Raw genomic sequence first — 22,254 nt, forward strand, 5'->3', positions numbered from 1 at the left:
ATTTAATTTTATCACTGTGTTACAAAGGAATTACTGTATTTGCTGGCATATAAGATGCACTTTTTTTTTTCCCTAAAAATTTGTCTCAAAACAGGGGTGCATTTTATATGCCATAGGTTGAAATTTCAGTTAGAATTTTGATTGAACAAAATTTGTTATTTTTTCTTCTGCTCTCACCTGTTTGTCATACATGATTTTGAGTTAAATATGTAAGAAAATTAAAATATAGATAAATATAACTAATTAAAGAAGACAACAGATACATTCAGTATAGTAAAATGGAACTTAATGCATCTGGTTTAATTTAAAACACAGCACATGGTGCTCGACAGCTTGCACTTGTTTCATAATGATAATTGAAAAGGCAGGCATCTAATAGTCTTAAGTGCAGAGTTAGTGATATTCTATTTAATTTTTAATTAAAATATAGAATATAATTTTAATTTTTTTGTTTATTACATTTAGTCTCCTTTAAGTTCTGTTCTTGTTTCCTCCAAGTTGTATAATTTTTTTCTGTTGGCAATGGCTCAAAAGCAACATAGACATTGCTATAATATTGCTTTCAAACTTGGCATCATTGCATATGCAAAGGAAAACGTCAATAGAGCAACAAAATGGTATTTTGTGCCATTGCCAACAGAAAAAAATTATACAACTTGGAGGAAACAAGAACAGAACTTAAAGGAGACTAAATGTAATAAACATAACCTCCATAAAGGAATTGTAAAATGGCCAGACATTGAGGAAGAATTAAAAATGTGGGTATTAGACAACAGAAAATCTGATATTTCAGTGTTCACAAAAATTATTATTTGCTAGTTAAAACGAATGGAAACAGACAAATATCATTGAATTTACAGGTTCAACATCATGGTTCTATAGGTTTATGTGAACAAAAACAAAAATATCACAAAAGATGCAGATGAATATGAAAATGAAGTTATTGACTTTCATAAGTATGTCATTAATGCTAGGAAATAAGGGAACGTTGAACTATGTGTCATAGGTATCTATGACACATCAAATGTTATAGATACCTATGACATTTGATGTCTCTTCAAACAAAACAGATGTCAAAAGGTGTTACTGTTAAAACTTGTGGTCATGAAAAAACTGGAGATGATTTATTGTTTGAAGAAAGCCATGACTAGAAGAGATTTCAGAAGATAATTTGTCTAACTCTGAAGATGAAGATTAAAACCGTTATTGTAATTCTACATTTTTTTTCCTTGATACATAATTGTTTTATACTAAAATTCTCTGAAATTGTTTTTGATCAATGATAAGATGTAATTATTTCCAAAAACGTATACTTTATTTCCTGAAAAACAGGTATGTCTTATACGCCAACAAATACAGTAATAAATAAATTTCTTAAAACATTACAACTATGAATGATGATGATGTTCAAAATACAATTTGTCAGTGTGTGTGTGTTGGGGAGTACAACAAACTTGTTGCCTTTATATTTGAGAAATATTTCAGTTTCTGACTAGTGCATTATTTTTACATTCTTCCACAGCTACAAAAATTCATATTTTATATGACAAACAAAAAAACTTAGAAAAAAGTGACTCATACTAATAAAAACAATAGTTGAACTAAGATATCTTAGAAAATATGAATAAAAAATTTTTTTTGGCTATCTTTGCATTTTAACAAAACACCTATTGCAGACATTTATCTTACTTTAATAGGTTTGCTAACTGCATAGAACAGAGTAATATGTAGCAGCTGAATATACTATTACTCATGTAATTGTTTTTTACTACATAGACTACACTTTGCTGACGACACATTTAACTACTGTATGAACACAATATTTACATATACCTGTATTTCTTGACACAGTCGTTTCCCAAATCAACCACCAACACATGACAACTTCCCATAGCTGCAAGACCACTGGGCCTCTTTAATTTGGCATCAAAGCTATCAATGCAGAACTGCAACTGACCAGACAGAAAGCTAAATATCTGAACACAATTTTTCGATTTTTCACATCGGGTTGCTAGAAGATTACCTTTGCCATCATATATCAAACCTCCATAACGACCTTTACCCTTTCCTTCTGAATAGATATCTCTAAGAAATTGCCCACTTGGGCTGAACACATTAATACGAGAATCAGCAACGAGAACTTCATCCTGTGGTCCAATTGCTACAGCACTGATGAGTGAGAGTTGACCAGTTTCAGTTCCTTTCTTTCCAATTTTATTGATTAATTTTCCTGAGGGTTCTAGCACAAACACACAATTTGTACCATTATCAGCAACATGAATCTGACCTTTGCTATTTACTGCAATATCGATAGGCTCAACAAATTGAGAATGGGTAAAGCTATTTAACATTTGACCATCAAAACTAATCTCTGTAACATGCCTAGTCCTCCAATTTATGACTAGTAGTGTATCATTAGGTGTTATGGCAATACCTGTTCCTCCTCTCTCTTCTAAACCTACTCCTTCAATGTGACTCTCAAAGTCTAACTCTGGAGTTAAGACTTTTATTCTGCTGTTACCTGTGTCTAACACAAATATTTTCCCATTAGATGAAGCAACAATTCCAACTGGCTGTAAAAGATGCTCTTCTTCACTCCCCCTACTTCCAAACTGACATATAGGATTGATATGCTCAGAAGCAACAAAATGAAATGGATTATTTCGAACTGGCCTATCAAATATAGTTACATGAAGTTTGTATCCTCCTGGCTGTTCAGGAAAAAATTTTATTTCATATGTGCCATTACATTTGTCAATCACCCTTGTTTTTACCTGATCGCCATTTTCATAATGCAAATCTACAATTATAGGATCACCCCCAGTCATCTGGAAACTACCATGGTAATCAAATGCTCTTATAGTAGCAGTAGCCTCAAGATGTGCAGAGCATGGGTCAATTGTAGCAGTGCACAAAGCAGGAAATGTAGTGCTAGTATGAACACTACCAAATACTTCAAGGGAATGTTGTATATCAGGAAATGCACTGTTCTGATCATATTCATATTTTAAAAATGCATTTTCTCTTGGTTCCATAAGATTATTTACTTTATCAAGTTTGTCATTAAGATCACTAATTTTATTTGTAATGTTTCGTACTTCCACTTGATACTGTAAACCACTGCACTGGTCTTCTACTTTTTCCTTTTCTGCCTGAATAATTGACAACTGCTCTTCTAGTATTTTCTTTTTGCTACCTCTCAGCTTTTTAACTGTGCTTAAAAGATCTTGCCTTCTGCTTTCAACCATATCAGTAACCTCTTGAAATGAACGATTAATCATTTCAAACATTTCTTCTGCATTCTGATCTAACTTGGCAATTTCATCATTAACATTTTCTGCTGCTTTGCTTAGTTTGCTTATACATAAATGAGCTTTATAGAGAAGTATTTCAGACATTCGTTTGATTGCAATAGAAAATGGAATTACAGTATGCTGGCAGCTTTCAGCTGTATTATCATGAACACCATTGGTGCATAAACAACAGAACACACAGTCACACGTTTCACAAAATAAAAGCTCTTGAGAAGGATGAGCTGAACATTTAGGAACTACTTCTCGTCGTTGTCGTGACATAAGATCTAGCAGCTGATTAACTAAAAAACTTGGTGGCAAAGCACTTACCCCACCTCGGGGAAGAGGTATAGTCTCTCGACATATTGGACATCGGAATGATCCAGCATCCCTTACTCCTGCTCCTGCAGCAATTCTTTCTAAGCAACTTCGACAAACAGTGTGAGAACAAAGCAGCAGCTTTGGGGTATGTTCTTGGCCATCATATGTACAGAGACATGTACCACAAGTTAAAAAACTTTCACTAAAATCTTCATAGTTGATTGATACGGTTTCAACTAGTGTTGATGTCATCATTTTTTTTTTTAGGTGGTGGATAATCTGGAAGAAAAAAAATCAAATTTTAATATACATTCATTGTATATTAAAGACGTAGATATTTCATGTTATTGTACATAACAACAATAATAATACAAAATATTATATATCTGTGCCACAGTCATGTGCACAAGCTAGGAATTTCAAACTTTCAGACGTAACTTTGTGATATCCTTAATGAGATATAATTAAGATTCTGTTTGTAATACAGAATCACTGTTCATTTTTGTATAACTTTTTTTGTAATTTCTTCAGTGATATGCATAATAAGCATGTAATGTATGAAAACATGTTGTGAAGGGCTTGTGCCAAAAATAGAGGGTAACTGAATTTTTTTTTAATCAATCCTACACAGGAAAGATTGCAGAACATACAGTGTATCAATGCCAAGTGAAAGAAAGAAACCTCTCATGTTTTTGAGAACAAACTAGAAGTTGTAGTCCTCAGAGGAAACTGTTCAAAGCAGAGAGGCAGGTGGAATGAAAGAGGATGATGAGAACTTGGTTCAATAGGTCTGGAGCTGAACAGTGAACAGATGTTGACTAGCAGCTACTTGTGTATTTTATGGGTTTGAGTTAAAAATACAGTGATGTCTGCCAGTTCAGCAGTACCCATGAAAATACCTGTAGAGGCATTCCAGTAATTACCTTGCTGTCTATGAGCTGAAGACTGATGGTGACAAACTGAGGAGCCAGCTTATATGAGAGGGGAGGAGCTGGAAAGTTCTGATAAATGTCTAGAACAAAACTTAATTAATTTTATGTCTTATATATCTTAAAAGAAAAAAAAATGATTACAATTTGATGAAACATGAAGGTTAAAGGGTTTTAAGATATGTTCTTTCTTGTGGTTATATCAGTTGCTTTAATATCATTTTTGTTCTAGGTGATATCCTAGAAAGTTTATCAGAATTTTCCAGCTCCCCACCCCTCATAGTAATGTCATGGCATAAAAATTTGGAGTTTGCAGTGCATGAGAGATGGTCACAGGATATTTAAAGGAAGAAGTATCAAAAGGTATACCCAGAGTAAGATAGGAGGTAGATGGATAAGCAGCATCATTAAATAGGAGTTGAAAAAAAAAAAAAATTGAAAGGTGTATGTGTGTGTGTGTGTATATATATATATATATATATATATATATATATATATATATATATATAATAGAGAGAGAGGGAGAGAGAGAGAGAGAGATGATCAATAAGCTGATGACTGTACAAAACAGAAAACAGTCAAAAAGAGTAACCAGTATAGTAAAAAGGTCAAAACTAATTATGAGAGGAAGCTAGCTAAAGATGAAGCCAAAGGAAATCCAGGCTTTTTCCTATGTTGTGAAGTAAAAGGAAGAATGGCATTTACAACTGCTGATGACAGGGAAGTTATTTATTAATTTATTTTATTTAGCATACTAATGTTAAGCTATTGACTGTTGTGATGTAATTTTGTCTTGCCATGATGCCAAGGTGAGTATATGATCTCTCAATTGCATTATCCTGTGGCTAGTTTATTTTGTGAAAGAAAACATTCATTTCATCCCTCTATGTGGGATGAAATGAAAAACCCTGCTACTTCCACGAGATCATCGTGGAAGTAGCAGGGTTTTTCAGGTAACTCACTTCTTTTAATTGAAAAACCGATTTTAAAGATTCCTCTCATCGTTAAGACAACTGAATGCATGTCTTTTACAATATTGCAGAACTTTAATGCAATTATGGCCACAGGATTAGCTGGGATATCAGTCTAACTTGTATTGAAACTCATTATATTGGTCCACTTCTGGGACTAGCTCTGCATATGTTCAACATGCCAAAGTGGAATATGATCTCTCAAATGTATTATCCTGTGGCTAATTTATTTTGTGAAAGGAAATATCCTGCACCTTCCATAAAAAACTCACTTTTATCTGAAAGGTCATCCTTGTAGATGTCTTTTTATATTCTAGGTAAGATTAGAAACTTGGTTAAATTCTGTCTATTGTCCTATCCAACAAGACTGTGGAAATATTGAACTATAAGGTCTCAAAGTAGTAACTGTTAAGAAGTTGACGGAAGATGTTTACAGAATTGGGAAGAGGACTGGCCAAGTCATAGAAATGTCCATAGTTTTTGTTTATTTTAATTCCTTAAAGTTCCTGCAACTTTCTTGAAACTTCATTTATACTTTAGAATTTGGTAGATAGTTTTTTATCTACCAAATTTAATGATGATAGTGATGGGATAGGAAAATTTTATTCTTTTTGTTCAGGAAGTTTAAACTTTTGGCAGGTGAAGAAGGATAAAGATAGCTTATAGTTCCACTTTTTTTTTTAAGGAATGGCTAAATTGGTCAGCAAAACCTTAAAGTGATTGGTTACAACTATGTTCAAGAATTATTGGGCGTGGAAAGTTGTGAAAAGCTTTGTTTCAATAGGAATACAGAAATATTTCTTGGGCATGGGGGGCGGCCTTTTTTTTTTTTTTTTTTAAATGAATGTTCTGTCATTCAGTACAACAAATAAATTTAACAAAATGATAGTAATTTAATATACCACCATTTTGGCATATATCATTCTTAAAGCAGCCTATACACACTGCTATTCAAGTGGATGGCTGTTTGAGTCATTTTTTAAAAACCTATAGCAAAAGTATCATGTTGGAATAAGGGGCAAATAGGTAACACTGCTCTAGAGACCAAAGACGGTACTTTTTTACAGGCCTCCAGTATCCAGCATATGGAGATGGCTTACCAACAGACATCAGAAAGTAGTATGTGGAAAGGTAGAGTCAGAAACTGTAGGTAACTAGTGTGTGTTTATGTGTGTGTGTGTGTGTGTGTGTGTGTGTGTGTGTGTGTGTGTGTGTGTGTGTGTGTGTGTGTGAGAGAGTTACCACAAGACTGCTTTGGTATCATTAACTGTCCAATTTTTTTTTATTAGTGATACTGAGAAAGGCTTGAAGAGAATTTTCCATTTATTTGTTCAAGCTCATATCTGAAAAAGTACAGCATTCTGCCTGAAGATACAATGCTAGTCACCGAGACTAATCTGATGTCTATTTCACTGTAAGAAAATAAGTATACTAGAAAGGTATATCTGTCTGACACTGAGGAAGATTAAATTAAAGTTGTCTTTATTGAGGAGGATTAAATTAGAATTATGATCAAAATTGGAGATTTTCATTATTTTGTTGCAAATTGTGTAATTTGCCAAGGATATTTTTGTATCCCCCCCCAGCTACAAAACAAATTCTATGCCAAATTCTTGTATATACCATTGTATAACATAGAGTGCAAAAATTTATGAGATACTATGCATTTAATTTTACCTTAGTTTGGATATGGGCTTTCAATTTCAGATTATGATTCACATGTATGCCCAAAGGACAGACCCACTGACTGGTAGGTGCAGGCATTCTGAATAGTATCACAACTGCAGTTAGTTCTGTGGTCAGAGGAAGTGGCATGGTATTCATCAGCAAGACTTGTCTACCCTTCAGATAAATATTACTGCACTTCAAAGTAGCAAAAACATCATTGATATGACTAAAAGAAGATGGATAACATCAGTACAGCAATGTCGAACTTTTCAAGGAGTGGATATAGACTTGGACCATAGTTTAATGATTGCAAACATCAATATGAAATTAAAAAAGAACTATAAACCCCAACATCAGAATAGAAGAGATACAGCACGAATAAGTGAAGCAGAAATAGGAAAAAGGTACAGAACACTGTTAGAAGAGAAGCTTAAAAGCGGAGAAAGAAAAAAAACTCGAATTTAAGAGTGAAAAGAGTAATGAAGGCTATAGAAGATGCAGTTGAAGAAACAGTACCAGAAGAAGAGAAGATCAAGAAGAAATGGATTACACAAGAAACACTGAAATTAGTACAGGAGAAAAGAATGTTGAAGATAAGAGATACATCAGAACAAATAGAAGAGCAATATAGAAGAAAGTGTAATGAGATGAAAAAAGCAGTCAGAATGGATAAGATGAAACGGTTAGAAGCCCAATGCAACAATAAAGAACAGTACTATGGAGAGCATAAAACAAGGGAAGTATACAAAATGATCAGAACCATTAATAGAAAGTGGCAACCAAAACAGACCATAATTAAAGATGAAAAAGGCTTTATTGATGAATAAAGAAAATATTGTACAGCGGTGGACAAGATACTGTAGTGAGTTATATGAAGAAAAACTAGGGTCAGATAGTGTTGAGAAACTGACTGAAGAATTGAAGCAGATATCACCACGTAATGAGCATGATATGAACATTTTAAGAGGAGAGGTAGAGAAAGCAATAGGATGGCTAAAACACAACAAGAGTCCTGGTAACAATAACACATTACTGGAGAAATGATTAAATACGGTGGTGAAAGTATGGTTACAGAAATGCACCAACTATGTAATATGGTATGGAAAAAAGGGAAAATGCCAGACGAGTGGGTGAAATCAATATTAGTAACATTATACAAGAAAGGAAATAAGCTAGAATGTAAAAATTATAGAACAGTTGCTTTGATAAGTCACCTTGGTAAAGTGATGATGATCATATTGACAGAAAGATTGAGAACACAATTGGAAGCATACCTTGCAGACGAGCAAGCAGGATTTAGGAAGGATAGCACTACAATTCAACAGATTTTGACGATGAGGTTAATAGCAGAGAAAGCTAGGAGAAAAAACAAAAACATATATACTTGCTTTATTGATTTTCAGAAAGCATTTGATAGTATTGACCAGAAAGTGACATTAGCAGTTCTAGAATCCTATGGAATTGATAAAAAAAACTAATGGCTATATTAAAAGATGTTTAACAGAACGCAGTTGCAGCAGTTAGAATAGGTGATGATTTGGGGAAATGGTTTAAAACAAGCAGATGTACTAGACAGGAAGATCCAATATCACCAAGCATTTTCATCGCACATTTAGAAAGAATAATGGATAAAATGAAAGAAGATGCCAAAGGAATATCTGTACATGGAATGAGAATTAACAATCTGAGATTTGCAGATGATATTGTTATTATTGAAGAAGACGAAAGAGAACTGCAAAAAACACTGTAACTGTTACATGAGGAAGGGAAGAGATTTGGACTTGTTATGAACTTTGGAAAAAACAAAGACAATGGTATTTGGTGAGGAGAACATGAAACAAAAGATACAAGTGGATGGAACTGATATAGAAAATATAGAACAATTCACATATTTGGGAAGTAAACTGCCATATGACTTGGCCTGTAAAAAAGAAATAAAGATCAGGATTGCAAAGGGAAGAACAAATCTGAAGGCCATGGATAACATCTGGAAAAGTAAAGTGATCAGTCTGCAAACAAAACTAAGGGTATTGGAAACATGCATCTTCAGCGGTGTACTGTACTGATCTGAAACATGGGTAATAAATAAGGAATCAAGAAAAAGAATTTTGGCATTTGAAAGAACTTGTTACAGGAAGATTCTAAGAATAGGATGGGTACAGAAAATCACCAATGAAGAGCTCTATCAGAAGATACCACCAAAACAGAATCTAATGCAGAAGATTATAAAACAGAAGCTGCAATTATTTGGACACATCTGTAGAATGAGTGAAGACCGGAAGATAAAGACATTTATGTTTGGTATTTTGGATGGTTTAAACAGAAGAGGTAGACCATACAGAGAATGGATAGACGATATAAGAGACTGGTGTGGAATGGGTATACAAAAACTGCAACACTGTGCACGGGACAAAGAAAGGTGGAAGAAGATAGTGAAACAGGCAGTAAGCCCATGGTTCGTGATGATGATGATGATGAAAGTAGCTTATTGCTAATGCAAAAATTTCTAATATATAATAATTATCTCTAATCTATGTTTACTTGCATTCATTTCACTAAAAATGTATAGCTGATCTGGTGCCTTAAGAAGTCCAAAGTATACATAATAATAATGCATGAACAAAAATAAATCTTGGCTGGATCATATTGTAGCACTCTAGAACATACACATGCCACTTCTGTGTAATGCAAATCTCACAATTATAGTATTATGTGAATATTATTTCATGCAGTACTTACTACAGAATTTTGTATTAAAAAGTAAAATGTAAATGCAATTTAAAAGGAAAATAATAATTATTATTATCATCCAGGCCTCCATGGAGTCAAAAGACTCATCGTGTGAGGTCCTTCCTAAGAAACACAAAGTCTATTAAGACTCATCGATGGGGGTCCCCCCCCTAAGAAACACAAGATCTATCATACCACTCCTTAAACTCATTGACCATTCTCGCTCTCACCACTCCATCAGGCAATGCATTCCATGGTTCAACCACCTCCATGCAAAGAAACCACTCCGCACCCTCTTGCTCACAGTTTCCTTTCGTAACTTCCAGGGATGGCCTCTTGTCATCACTCCTTCCTGCTGTTCAACCAAGTGAAAGAACTTCCCAGTGTCAACCCTGTAACCACCTCTCAACAGTTTAAAAGTCTCAACCATATCACCTCTAATCCTTCTATCCACCAAACTCTACAGTCCACATATCCTCAGCCAATCCTCATAACTATCACTGCACAGTCCTCAAACCATCTTTGTTATCCACCTTTGTACCCTTTCCACAGTTAATTTATCCTCTTCAAATCCTGGGGACCAAATCTGAGAACAATAGTCCAAGTGTGGTCTAATCAGGGTCTTATACAATGGAATGATAACTGTTTTATCTCTGCAGGTCAGCATCCTTCTCATTATTGCAGCAATCATCTGTGTTACCTTCACCACCTTTTGTAATATGTCCCCTAAATTTGAGGTTTCTATCAATCATATCAATAATCAACCCCTGTCTCCTTATATCTCTTCCATAGCCTCTTTTTCACATGCAATTCTTGTTTAATATTGTTTGTCATCCACTTTACTCCAAATTGTGTCCTCTTGTTCACTCGTGGTATACAACTTACCATTGCTGCTAACAAATATTCTTTCATAATTTTCCACGCACTAATGATATCCCGGCCTTCCAATTCCTCCCTCCATGAAACTTCCCCAAGTTGACATCTTAGACTATTATAACCACCTGCCTTATATTCCACATATGTTCCCATCTCTTTGATACTCCTGCATGTCTATTCATTTTCCAAGTCAAAACCATATGGTCACTCTCTCCAACTGATGGGAGAGATGTCATCTCAGTTATCAACTCTTCTGATGCGATAACCAAATCCAACACTCTTGAACCTCTTGTTCCCTCTATTACATGTTGCCTAAGACATTTGTCCCTCAAGAATTCTAGAAATTCCATTCCCTTATTGCTACATGCATCTTCCTCTCCCCAATTTATACTACTGTAGTTAAAATCTCCCATAACAATCATTCTTCTTGCACTTGCCAAACTCAACTGTCTAAACATTTCCTTGTCCCCACTCTCTGAGCTCCTGGGTCTATAGCAACACCACACTAAATATCCTGTCTTGCCCACCTCTACCTCACACTATATGCTTTCAAAATCATTAGTGTCACTGCCTTCCAAAGTCTCTACTCTTAGAGGATATAGGTCATCACTTATCATAAGCAGTACTCCACCACCACGCTTTCCCTTCCTATCCTGCCGAAAAATGCTGTACCCAGGGACTTCTATTCCTGTTATTATATCCTCTACTGTCAACCACATCTCAGTGATCCCAATAATTTTTGGCCAGGCTGATGCTATCTGCGCCACCAATTCCTCTCCCTTATTCCGGATACTCCTGGCATTAGTATGAAGCATATAAATGCCGTTGTTTCTATACCCAGCATTATCCCCTCTAGATTCCACTGGGCTCAGTGTTACCTAATGTCATCCCATCCCCCTTCTCCCAAGTACTCATTCCCACAAGAGGCCACCCCTGCTACCATCCTCCCTGAGACACACTGACTTGTTCAGAACAGCAATCTCTCCAGATGCCTACGTCCTTCCTCATTCAAATGCAAGCAGTCTCTTGTATACAATTCCTTTCTGTCCTCAATCTCACTCCAAGCATCCACATATTCCACTCCTCTCTTGTCACACATTCTAGCTATTATGTCATTCAATATCACTGCTCTTTTGCTCAGCTCATCATTATCATACCTAGGCAACACACACACACAATCTTTCCTCTCTGTGTCTTCTTTCGTACCACCTCAAGCAAGAATCTCATATCTCTCACTGCCCTATTTACACCACCACTCAAGTCATTTGTTCCCACCATCACAATCATCTCATCCACCTTTTTGCTTCTCTTAACTGCCAAAGCCACACTTTCTATTGTTCCTCCTGGCAAACACTCCTCATGCATAAATAAATAAATGAAATAACATAGACACTATAGAAATAATATATAATAAAATAGAGACTGGATGGACAAATAATAGATGCCAGTTCATCTCAATTCAAATGAGAGAAACTAGTGAATCTCTAAGTGACATTTGGCAGGGAACTGAAATTCATAGATCATATTACAAAAGCGATAAACATGACACAAAGGATAAGTGTGTTATTACTTAGTAGGATATGTAAAGTATGAAGTAAAATAAGTAAGTCATGGTGCCTTTTTACAAAATCTTATGGTTGTATCTGAATTCTTGTGGTCAAATGACTTGCTAAGAATCTCCACAATTCTTAGCAAATCAGCAAAACATAGCGCGCGCACACACACACACACACACACACAGGGGTAACAAATTTATCAGAACTATAGGGGAGAAAGATATGATACTGACATACAAAATGCAAAAAAAGAGAGGATGAAATATTTCATTATATGGCAACAGAGAAAATTTATCCCTTGAAGTTAAATAGTTTTTTTTTTTTTTTTTTTTTAATACTGCTTTCATGTGTGGGATAGAGATGAGGGTTGAGAAAAAAGTTTGGAATTTTTCTTGAGTTAGTTACAGGTTGCAGTTGTTTGGGAACTTCATGAGGAAGGCTATTCCAGAGGACACAAATGGAATAAAAGAGGAAAGGAAAAGCAGGTTCAGCGTGTTTCCAGTTGTAGTGAAAATGGATGGTGGACAAAGTAAAAATGAAGAGCAAGAAGGTGAAGATTATGTCTTCTGCCATGCTATGCTAGAGGCAAATTGAGAAAAGGATGTTGATAGCAAACAAATTAATATGCAGGCAATGCTGAAGGAATGATGTAGGATCTATGGCCTGAGTTTGACAGAAAGAAGGATTTGTATAAAAGCTGACAGACCATATCTAAATGGGTTTGGTGTTAGGTATCTAGAGAGAGAGAGAGAGAGAGAGAGAGAGAGAGATTTTTGTTCACTGAAGTACAAATTCAGGAAAACTTAAGCAATCAGGGTGGATGCAGGTGAATGTGTGTGAAGGCACCATGGTGCGAATGAGTGTCAGAATGACAAATAAGTATGGAATCTAGTCTCTCAAGCAAAAATGCAGGAAGTAAAGGTGGTTGGGAGCCTAAAGAGATACTGCAGTTTCTACATGCTAATGACAGAAGTATCAAGAATAAGAGGGAGGGGATTTTGGCATTGGTTAGTTCAACCTTGCCAAAAGTTAAAGGCATTAGTGTTTGGCTAACAGCAGATGATGTAGTTACAGGAATACAGTGTGAAGGGTTTAGTATTTCCAGGGAAGATAGAGAAGAAAGAGGATGAGGAGCAATGCTGATGATAACAAATGAATTGCATCAAAAAGAATAGTGGATATGCAGGAAGGTGACTGTTCATTTAAAGCAGTCTGGTGTCAGATCAAGGCGAATAAGACAAAATATATAGTTGGTTGTTGCTATAGGCCAAGGGATATTCCAGGGATGATCTGGAAGGCATGCAACAGCAAATTAGTGCAAGTGCAGGTTAAGTGATTATTATGGAGGACTTCAATTATGGAGATATAGATTGAAAGGAAGAGAGATCACATGGCAGGAAGGAAGGAAATGAAATTTATACACCTGCAGAGAGATTATTACTTGAGGCAGAATGTGATAAAGGGAGTTGCAGCGCAAGAGTATTGGATCTAGTCATAGAATCAGAAGACCTATCCGTAATATCAAGGTGGTCACATTGCCTGTGACTGGGGAAAGTGACCATACAGTTGTATGCGCGAATATTGTAAAAAATGAGGAATATCCCAAGGAATATATGTGGAACTATAAGGCAGATGATTATAACAAACTTAGGAGGAAGCTCGAAGCAGTGGCATGGCATCAAACTCTGCAAGGGAAGGATACTAGTAGTACATGGGAGATAGTTAAGGGCCATCTAGAAGTAGTAATGATAAATTGTATACCTAAGGAGGATTAATCAGGTAGGCATTAGATGGATGAATAATATCATTAAGCCCATGTTGCAGAAAAGGAAAATGCTGTGGAGAGTATATAAGGAGAAAGATGACCAGCAAAGTCATGAACAGTACACGAGTCATGCACAATGACCAGTATGGTAAGGAAGGAAGGCAAAATCACATTATGAGAAGAAACTAGCCAAACAGGCTAAAGGAAATCCCAAAGAGTTATTTCTCTAAGAGGCAAGTAAGAGGAAGAATGACTATAGAAGAATAAACTTCAAGAGTGCTGATGGTCATGAGGTGGCAGAAGCAGATACAATAGTTGAGTTACTGAGTGACCACTTTGCTAAGGTATATCATACAAGTGAGATTAATGCTTTGACGTATATGACAGAGATGTGGGAATAGAGGCGGATAAATTTTAAGGATATTGTAGAATCTCAATGTAAATACAGCTGTGGGAACAGATAAGATATTAACTTGTGTTTTGCAGATACGTGCAAGGGAACTGGCAATGGCTATGACTAGGATGTTTAATTTTAGTCTCAGCTCTGGTAGATTTCTAAGAGAGTGGAAAGAGGACAAAATAATTCCCTTGCATAAGGAAGTTCTAAGACTGCAGTAGCAAATTATGGAACAATCAGTGTCTCAGGAGTAGTGGTAAAAGTGTTAGAAAAATTGTTCAAAGAGAATTCACAAATGGGTGGTTAAAAATATGATGCTCTATGAGGAGCATCATAGCTTAGTGAAAGGTCGGTCATAAAGTCTTTGTAATTTAATAACTTTTATAATAGAGTGACAGCTGAGTTAGATAAAGGAAGGAAATGGCTACGAGTTGATTCTGCTGGATTTTGCAAAGGTATTTGAATAAATACCACATGGAACTCTGTTATGCAAATTAGAACTCATTGGGATGGATAGAACATTGGTTATGTGGATACGAAGGTTGCTGTTGGACAGATATAAAAAAAAGTGATATATGGAGGAGCAGAGTCCATGTGAAAGCCTGGTGACTAGTGGTGTGCCTCAAGGTTCAGTGCTAAGATCACTATTGTTTATTTTGCACATAAATGATATAGGAAATAACCTGAAAGGAAATATTCAGTTGTTTACTGATGATGTGAAATTAGGTAGAGTAATAGTTAATGTGGAGAGCTTGCAGGACAATTTAAATAGGCTGTCAGTAACGGTAGAAGATAATGGATGTCAGTTTAATGTGAAGAAATGTAAAGTTATGCATTTTGGGATAAATAGATTACAAGCTGTGTACCACACACAATGATGGAACTGTATTCCAGGAAACTAGGGATTTAGGAGTGATAATAGACAGAGAGTTGAAGGTTAGAGAACATATTACTATGGTTGCTAGAGTAGCTCATAAGATTACTTGGTTATTGAAGAGCACATTAACACATAGAAATAAGGAAGTTCATGTTGGAGGTTTAATGGAATATTTATAGCACTAGGAAAGGATTAAAATTGATTTTAATGCTTCCAATATTTTGTCTGTCACTGAGACATCTTCAGGGATTACAAAAACTATTGTAACACACACACTCAAATACAACACAATACTAAGTAAAACACATGGGTGACTAAAGTCCTATCTAGGTGGTCACCCTGTATGGGCATTTGTAGGTGGCCTAGGATGTAAGGTGGGATCTCTGATAATTAATATTTTCCAAATTTTGGGAAGTTTTTATTTTATTTATTTAAAGAAATAAAATTTATTAATTCGGTTGATTTCTGAGTGCTGCCTACATCCTAGGCCACCTACAATTGCCCATAAAGGGCATACCACCTAGATCGGACTTGAGTCATCCACATGTTTCACTCAATACTGTGTTGTATTGGTCTTCAATTTGGTGGCATTAAAGACCATGTTACCAATTTGTGTGTTACAATTTTTTTTTGTAATCCCTGAAGATGTCTCAGTGACTGAGATGAAATATCGAAAACATTAAAATCAGTTTTAATCCTTTCCTAGTGCTGTAAATATTCCATTAAACTTCAATGTGATGTCCTCACAGCACTTATGCCTCAACACATGAAATAAGGAAGTTATTATTCCTCTTTATCTGGATTACTGTGCTCAGGCCTGGGTTTCTTGGGGATGAGAAAGTGGTGGAGAGGATTCAGAGGCAAGAAACCAAACTGGTGAGTGGTATGTGGAATGTTCCTTATGATGACAGATTGAGAGTGTGTGGGCTACAGAAGTTTGTTGATAGGCAAAAAAGGGGGATATGGTAGAAACATTTAAGTTACTTATAGGGGTTTTACAGGATTTATGCAGAGGAAATGTTTCAGCACTTGACTAGAGAGGGCAGAACATGAGGTCATCTCTGCAAGTTGAGTAAAAGTGTGGCCAGTAGGGGCACAAGGACTAAATTTTTCACTTAGAAAGTTGTGGATGAATGGAATGGGTTGCCAGAGTCAGTTGTTAGTGCCTTGTCTGTTAATGGATTCAAGGAGGGGACATTTTACAGATTTTGTGGATAGTGTGGGTCTCTGCAATGAGTCTTCAAGACTTCATGTAGGTGCCTATCCAGTAATAATAATAATAATAAAAATATAAAAATAATAATTTTAACAATCCCCAAGTGAAAGTGGAAGAATGATGGTTGCCAGATTCATTGGACACTAGCGACCATTATTCAATACCCATAGAAAAGACACTGAGCTGAAACAGTGTGTCTGTGAGATAGAGGCCTGGGAGGGAAAGATCATCTATGAGACAAATTGCTCTCCTCTGGACGGCATCAAGAATTTTAGGAAATTTTAGATGCACCACCACCACTCCAAACATGAGAAGAGTATTCTAAGATTTGGTATGTGTACAGATTGGGTGGTGAAAAATAGCACCTTGAACAGAAAAAAATGCCTGGTTTTTTAAAGGCTGAGGAAGCTAATGATATCATATTTGTGCCAGAGAAGCAAATATCAGTTCCAAAAAAGAGAGAGAAAGATCTGATCTTGTCTGATGATCTGTTTATTATTACTGAGAATAAGGGAAGGTTAGCTGAGATCCCCTTTTGCAAGACAAAAGGCAACACTGCATTGAAGTCCATGTTATCCTCACCCCATTAACCACCTTACTGGCCATTAAAGATCAAATACGCACCCTCAAAAGCTTCCTATCCATCATTTCAATGGTATTACAATTTTAATATGTACTTCGCATCCATGGAAATATGGACGTATATATACGTCCTGGCCGGTAGCATGGTTAAAGGATGATATGGGAAATCATATTTAAGGCATGTTTTTGGAGGCATAGGATAAACAGAGTGTAATATCATCAGCAAAACTATATATACATATATATATATAGGAATAATGGCGATTGACAGGAGAAAGAGAACACGTGATAGAAAAGAGCGCTGAGGCATTGCTGCACTGGTAGCAAAGCTCAAAGAGAGGGTGCCATGATATGCAATGAACAACTAGAGAGAAATAATAAATTTAGTTTAATCCTCTATCCAAGTGTAAGCAAACAAAGTTTGCGCCTGAAGTATCTTCAGGACTGAGGCAACTCGTGGTAAAGGTGGACGAAGCTCTCATCACTCCTTATCTTAGTATCTCCCATAATGCAAAGCATATCTCCTTGCAGACATGTATAATGCTATGCATTAAGGGAAGGGCCACTACCCAGAACCGGTTTTGACCTTTATTGAGGTCTTATCAGTGGGAGCTAGACCCAGGGGTAGTGATACTAAGGCAGAAGCAATGGAGAAGTCATATTTACCTATACGAGTTGCCAAAAGGTGTCTCACCTTATTATTAAATTACTCTGGATTTAGAGAAAGATGTTGGAAGTTTTTTTCACATGGTTTAGACTATAATAAATTTAGTTTAATCCTTTATCCAAGTGTAAGCAAACAAAGTTTGCACCTGAAGTAAAGGATTAAACTAAATTTATTATAGTCTAACCAAGGAGATGTGTTTTGCATTATGGGAGATACTAAGACAAAGAGTGAGAGCTTGGCGACCTTTACCACAAGTTGCCTCAGTCCTGAAGATACTTTAGGAGCAAACTTTGTTTGCTTACACTTGGATAAAGGATTAAACTAAATTTATTATAGTCGAACCAAGTGAAAAAAAAACTTCCAACTAGGGAGAAAGCTAACTACCTAATTACAGAGGGCAGGTAAACTAAAGGATGGCAATGATTAGCATATCTCAATGGCAGACACAATCAAAACCTCTGGAAATGGAAGATTTTTTAGCATCCAAGTTGATCAGTATTCTTTTGATGTCTTTTTTTTTTTTTTTTTTTTGCTGAAAACCCATAGAAACATATGGTGCTCAATTTCTGTTATGGTGATTTGCTTTGGTCATCTGTGCAAGAACTGGACAAAAAAAAATGATGTCAAATCAGCTTTATCTTTAGTTGCTAAATAGTGGTGCCTTCTAGATGAGGGGGGGGTGGAAACAGAGGTCTTCCATTTGGACTGGACTGGAGGTGAGTTGTCTGTTATTGCCCTTTATGAAGAATGATTTGGATTTGATGATGATTGTTTTGCATTTATTGTATGCTTCAGCACAGACTGAGTTTGAAGCTTTGGTGTTTGTTGTAAGCCACTTACAGTAAACTGTTTTTTTCTACAAATGCTTTAGTATATCTTCTATCAAACCAGGTCATAGAATATGGGATGGAAAGGGAAACGAAGGCCTTCATGCTATTTAAGATGGTTTCTGTGTCTTTATCTTGCTCAGAGCACATGTTTGAATCAGAAGAGGAGAAGAAATAGTTTGATCATGGAAAAGGAAAACTAGAAGTTAAAGAGGTCATCCCAATCAATACCTTTGTAGTGCCAAAGAACAGATTGAGGGACATTCTGTGCGAGTGAAAATTTGCACAAGATTGTGATCTGAATTACTCATAGGAGAGGAAAAGGCGAACTGTTTAAAAAAAAAGTCAAGAATGTCAGAGAGAGGAGAGGGGGTCATCAGAAATTCGGACAGGTAGATGTGTAATTCATGTTAGCTCACTGCTTATAGCAAAAACATCCACATCTCATTAGCTTCATTAGTGTTGGAAAGGGGGGGGGAGGGTATCAGTTGGAGTTGTATATGTTAAGGTTCCCCCCTAGGAAGACGACTTTACTATTTGGATAGCTGGACTGCAGAAGCTCGAGCTTTGTGGGTAGGAAGGGAAGCAGTAAGCGGTTTTCAGAGTTTTAAGAGTGGTAAACATGGCAAATTAATGTTACTGAATGGTGAAAGGAGATCTCAAGACAAAGCAGATTATAAAAAAAAAAAATTTTTTTTTAAGAAAAAAAAAATTCTAAATTAGGTATTCTCTGGCAACAAAGTCAGATCTCAGGCACAGGTGTCATCTTCATGGCAAAAGTAATCATGAAGCATGTAATTTGGACAGCGAAGATGATTTGTGATTGATGCAGCTGCAATTTGGGTTTCTGTCAAGAGTAGAGAAGGGGAGTCTTATTTGGATGTCTAAGTGTTGTATGTCATTAATGTAGGGATTCTGGCGTGCCATGGATGCTGGTCAAGTGTACACTATCTATCAATAATTGTTCAGACATTATGGAACATTCCAGGTTTGTTAATAGCAGTTGAATACATATGGTATGGCAACATGACGTAAACCCAGTGACTTTGAGAGAAGTGTCACCATGGGCTGTCACATTGGTGGCATGTCCATACATGCCATTGCTGCTCCACTGGAGCATTGAAAATCAACGGTTCACGATGTGATCGACAAATGGAGATGTTCTAGCATCAATCATCACACGAAAACCGGCTACAATCAGCACAGACCATCTGTGATGAGTTCCAGAAACACCATGGTGAGCACTAATACTGTACAAAAATAACTCCATTTACTGGGTTTCCACAGAAGAGCAGCAGCACACAAGCCGAACATCACAAAAACGAATAAGGCGGCTCATATGGCTTGGTGCAAAGAGCGTGTGAACTGGAAAATTGACCAGCAAAAAATGATACTCTGGAGTGATGAATCAAGGTTCACCTGTTTCCAGTCTGATGGCAGGGTGCGAGTATGGATGGAGGCAGTCAGGTGAAAGCTTGTTACCACAGTGTGTCGAACCCACAGTAAAGTTTGGTGGTGGAGGAGTAATGACGTGTGGTGCATTCGGTTGGCTTGTAGTGGAGCCACTGGTCATTGTCCATGGTTCCATGAAGGCAGTTCAGTACCTTGATATTCTGGATAATCAAGTTTTGCCTGCACCGGGAGTTTTTATGGAACGGACCTCGTGTTACTATCAAGACAACAATGCCCCATGCCACAAAGCTGCAGTTGTTGTGAAATGGTATGAAGAGATGCGTGTTAAACAACTGCCCTGGCCTGTGTAGAGTTCTGAACTCAACCCCATCGAACATCTATGGGACAAATTGGAGCAGCGATTGAGGTCTAGAGCAACACATCCTCAATCTCTCACTGAACTCAGTCCTGTTTTAATGAAGGGATGTAGACAAATTCCACTTGATGTCTGCTGCACATTGATGAAAAGCCTCCCTCAAAGGGTGCAGGAGATGATCAAAGCCAAAAGGTGGACATACCCAATATTATAGTATCAATTATAAATTGTTAAAGTGTCCGGACAATTATTGGTAGATAGTGTATGTGAGCAAGATTTTGTAGGGATTCTGGCATGTTTTGTATAGTGTTTGATTTGATATTTTTTTTTTGTCTCATCTCATCTTCCTTTTACCCTCTTTTACCTTGCAGTGTCAAGCGTTTATTAATCATCGGACCTCAAACCATTCACAGGATAAGGTGGTCAAGTCCTACGCCCCGGTGTATCCTTGTGGTGTCAAGCGTTTATTAATCATCGGACCTCAAACCATTCACAGGATAAGGTGGTCAAGTCCTACGCCCCGGTGTATCATATATCCTGTAGTGTTGAGTTCTCAAGGCAGTTTGCTTGCTTTGTGGGATGAAAAATCCCAGGATAAAATGGGGAAAAAACCCTGCTGTCCACACCCAAGACTGGCTAACTTGGCTATGGCTGAGGAAGATCCTTCAGCTCCTCATGCCACTGATGGGAATCGAACCTAGGACACTCCTTCCCCAGGCATATGGTTGCAAAGTGCACAGCCACTAGGCTAACTGTGCAGATAACTTTTTTTTTTGTTGTTATTGTTGGGATCAGTTTTCAAGGAAGATTTAATTGCAGTGTCATGATATTGTTGTTTGTATGTTTCATTTTTGATTCAATATTAGATGAAGGGATAGAGTAGGAACATGTCATGAGAAGAGATACTTCTGTACTTGATACCCATACAGAGAGCAAGCAGTCTCCTTGATAGTGGGAGTTAGCAAGGATGTAAGTTCTCGATTATTCATTCAGCAAGTTGTTAGCAAGTTGAAAACAGGTTATTGTGAAGGTGCAAGTCTACGAATGAAACTGAAGTGGGATAAGATAGTTTTAGTGTGATCAGAGTAAGCTTCGCACAATGTCTAGGTTACATACATAATAATACTCTATGATTACACTGGTATCAGTCAATAAAACTGACAAATCCGTTGCTTTATTCAGTTTCTGTGAGGTAGTAATAGTCTTGATGATAACACCAGTATAGTTTTCAAAACATGTGACTGCAACTGAGCTTTCATTAAATTAATCAATTCTTCTGTCATTATGAAGTCTATAATTTTCTTGCTTCAATACAAAGAACAAAATAGTAAATGTAATAAAAGTTTCTTACCTATAATTTCAGGAAATGACATCAAGCTGTATAGAGCACGCCTCCATTTTGACAGATAACCTGAAAATATTTCATTATTTTGAGGTTAATTTAATAATGAAGATACTAGGATCTAATTAAAGTGCCATTGGAAAATGATGAAAATACCAATTGTTTAAAATATAATCAGCTTTATATCCTGGCTATTGGTATTATATATGTTAAAGATACCAAGCAATTTTAAACCTGGTTTTACTCCATTTTTCCCAAGTAAGCAAACTTGGGAAAAATGGAGTAAAACCAGGTTTAAAATTGCTTGGTATCTTTAACATAATTATACCCATGGTAAAAATACTTTCTACATATATATATATATTATTTGTATTATTATTATATTAAGATAAAATTTATGAAATATGAAAATTAATCAAAACATAATAAGAAAAGTGAAAAATAAGATGAAGCACTTTTTTACTTCCCT

General features: G+C 36.3%; 1 protein-coding gene across 1 annotated transcript in view; it reads right to left on the reverse strand.

Annotated features, from left to right (window-relative positions):
• Nucleotides 1-510: 510 nt before the first annotated feature.
• Nucleotides 511-22,254, reverse strand: part of LOC150100066 (tripartite motif-containing protein 2-like) — a 101,532-nt gene continuing 79,788 nt past the window's right edge. The window contains exons 3-4 of the mRNA XM_090402803.1: nucleotides 21,795-21,854; nucleotides 511-3,893 (exon numbers count right to left, since the gene is read on the reverse strand). Of these exons, the coding sequence (XP_090258929.1) occupies nucleotides 1,824-3,869 (2,046 nt within the window). The 5' untranslated portion in view covers nucleotides 3,870-3,893; nucleotides 21,795-21,854 and the 3' untranslated portion in view covers nucleotides 511-1,823. The remainder of the gene's footprint in view (nucleotides 3,894-21,794; nucleotides 21,855-22,254) is intronic.

Source organism: Typopeltis vanoorti, chromosome 13 (assembly GCF_054136105.1).
Source record: "Typopeltis vanoorti isolate ZY-2024b chromosome 13, IOZ_Tvanoo_1.0, whole genome shotgun sequence".
Classification (NCBI taxonomy): domain Eukaryota; kingdom Metazoa; phylum Arthropoda; class Arachnida; order Uropygi; family Thelyphonidae; genus Typopeltis; species Typopeltis vanoorti.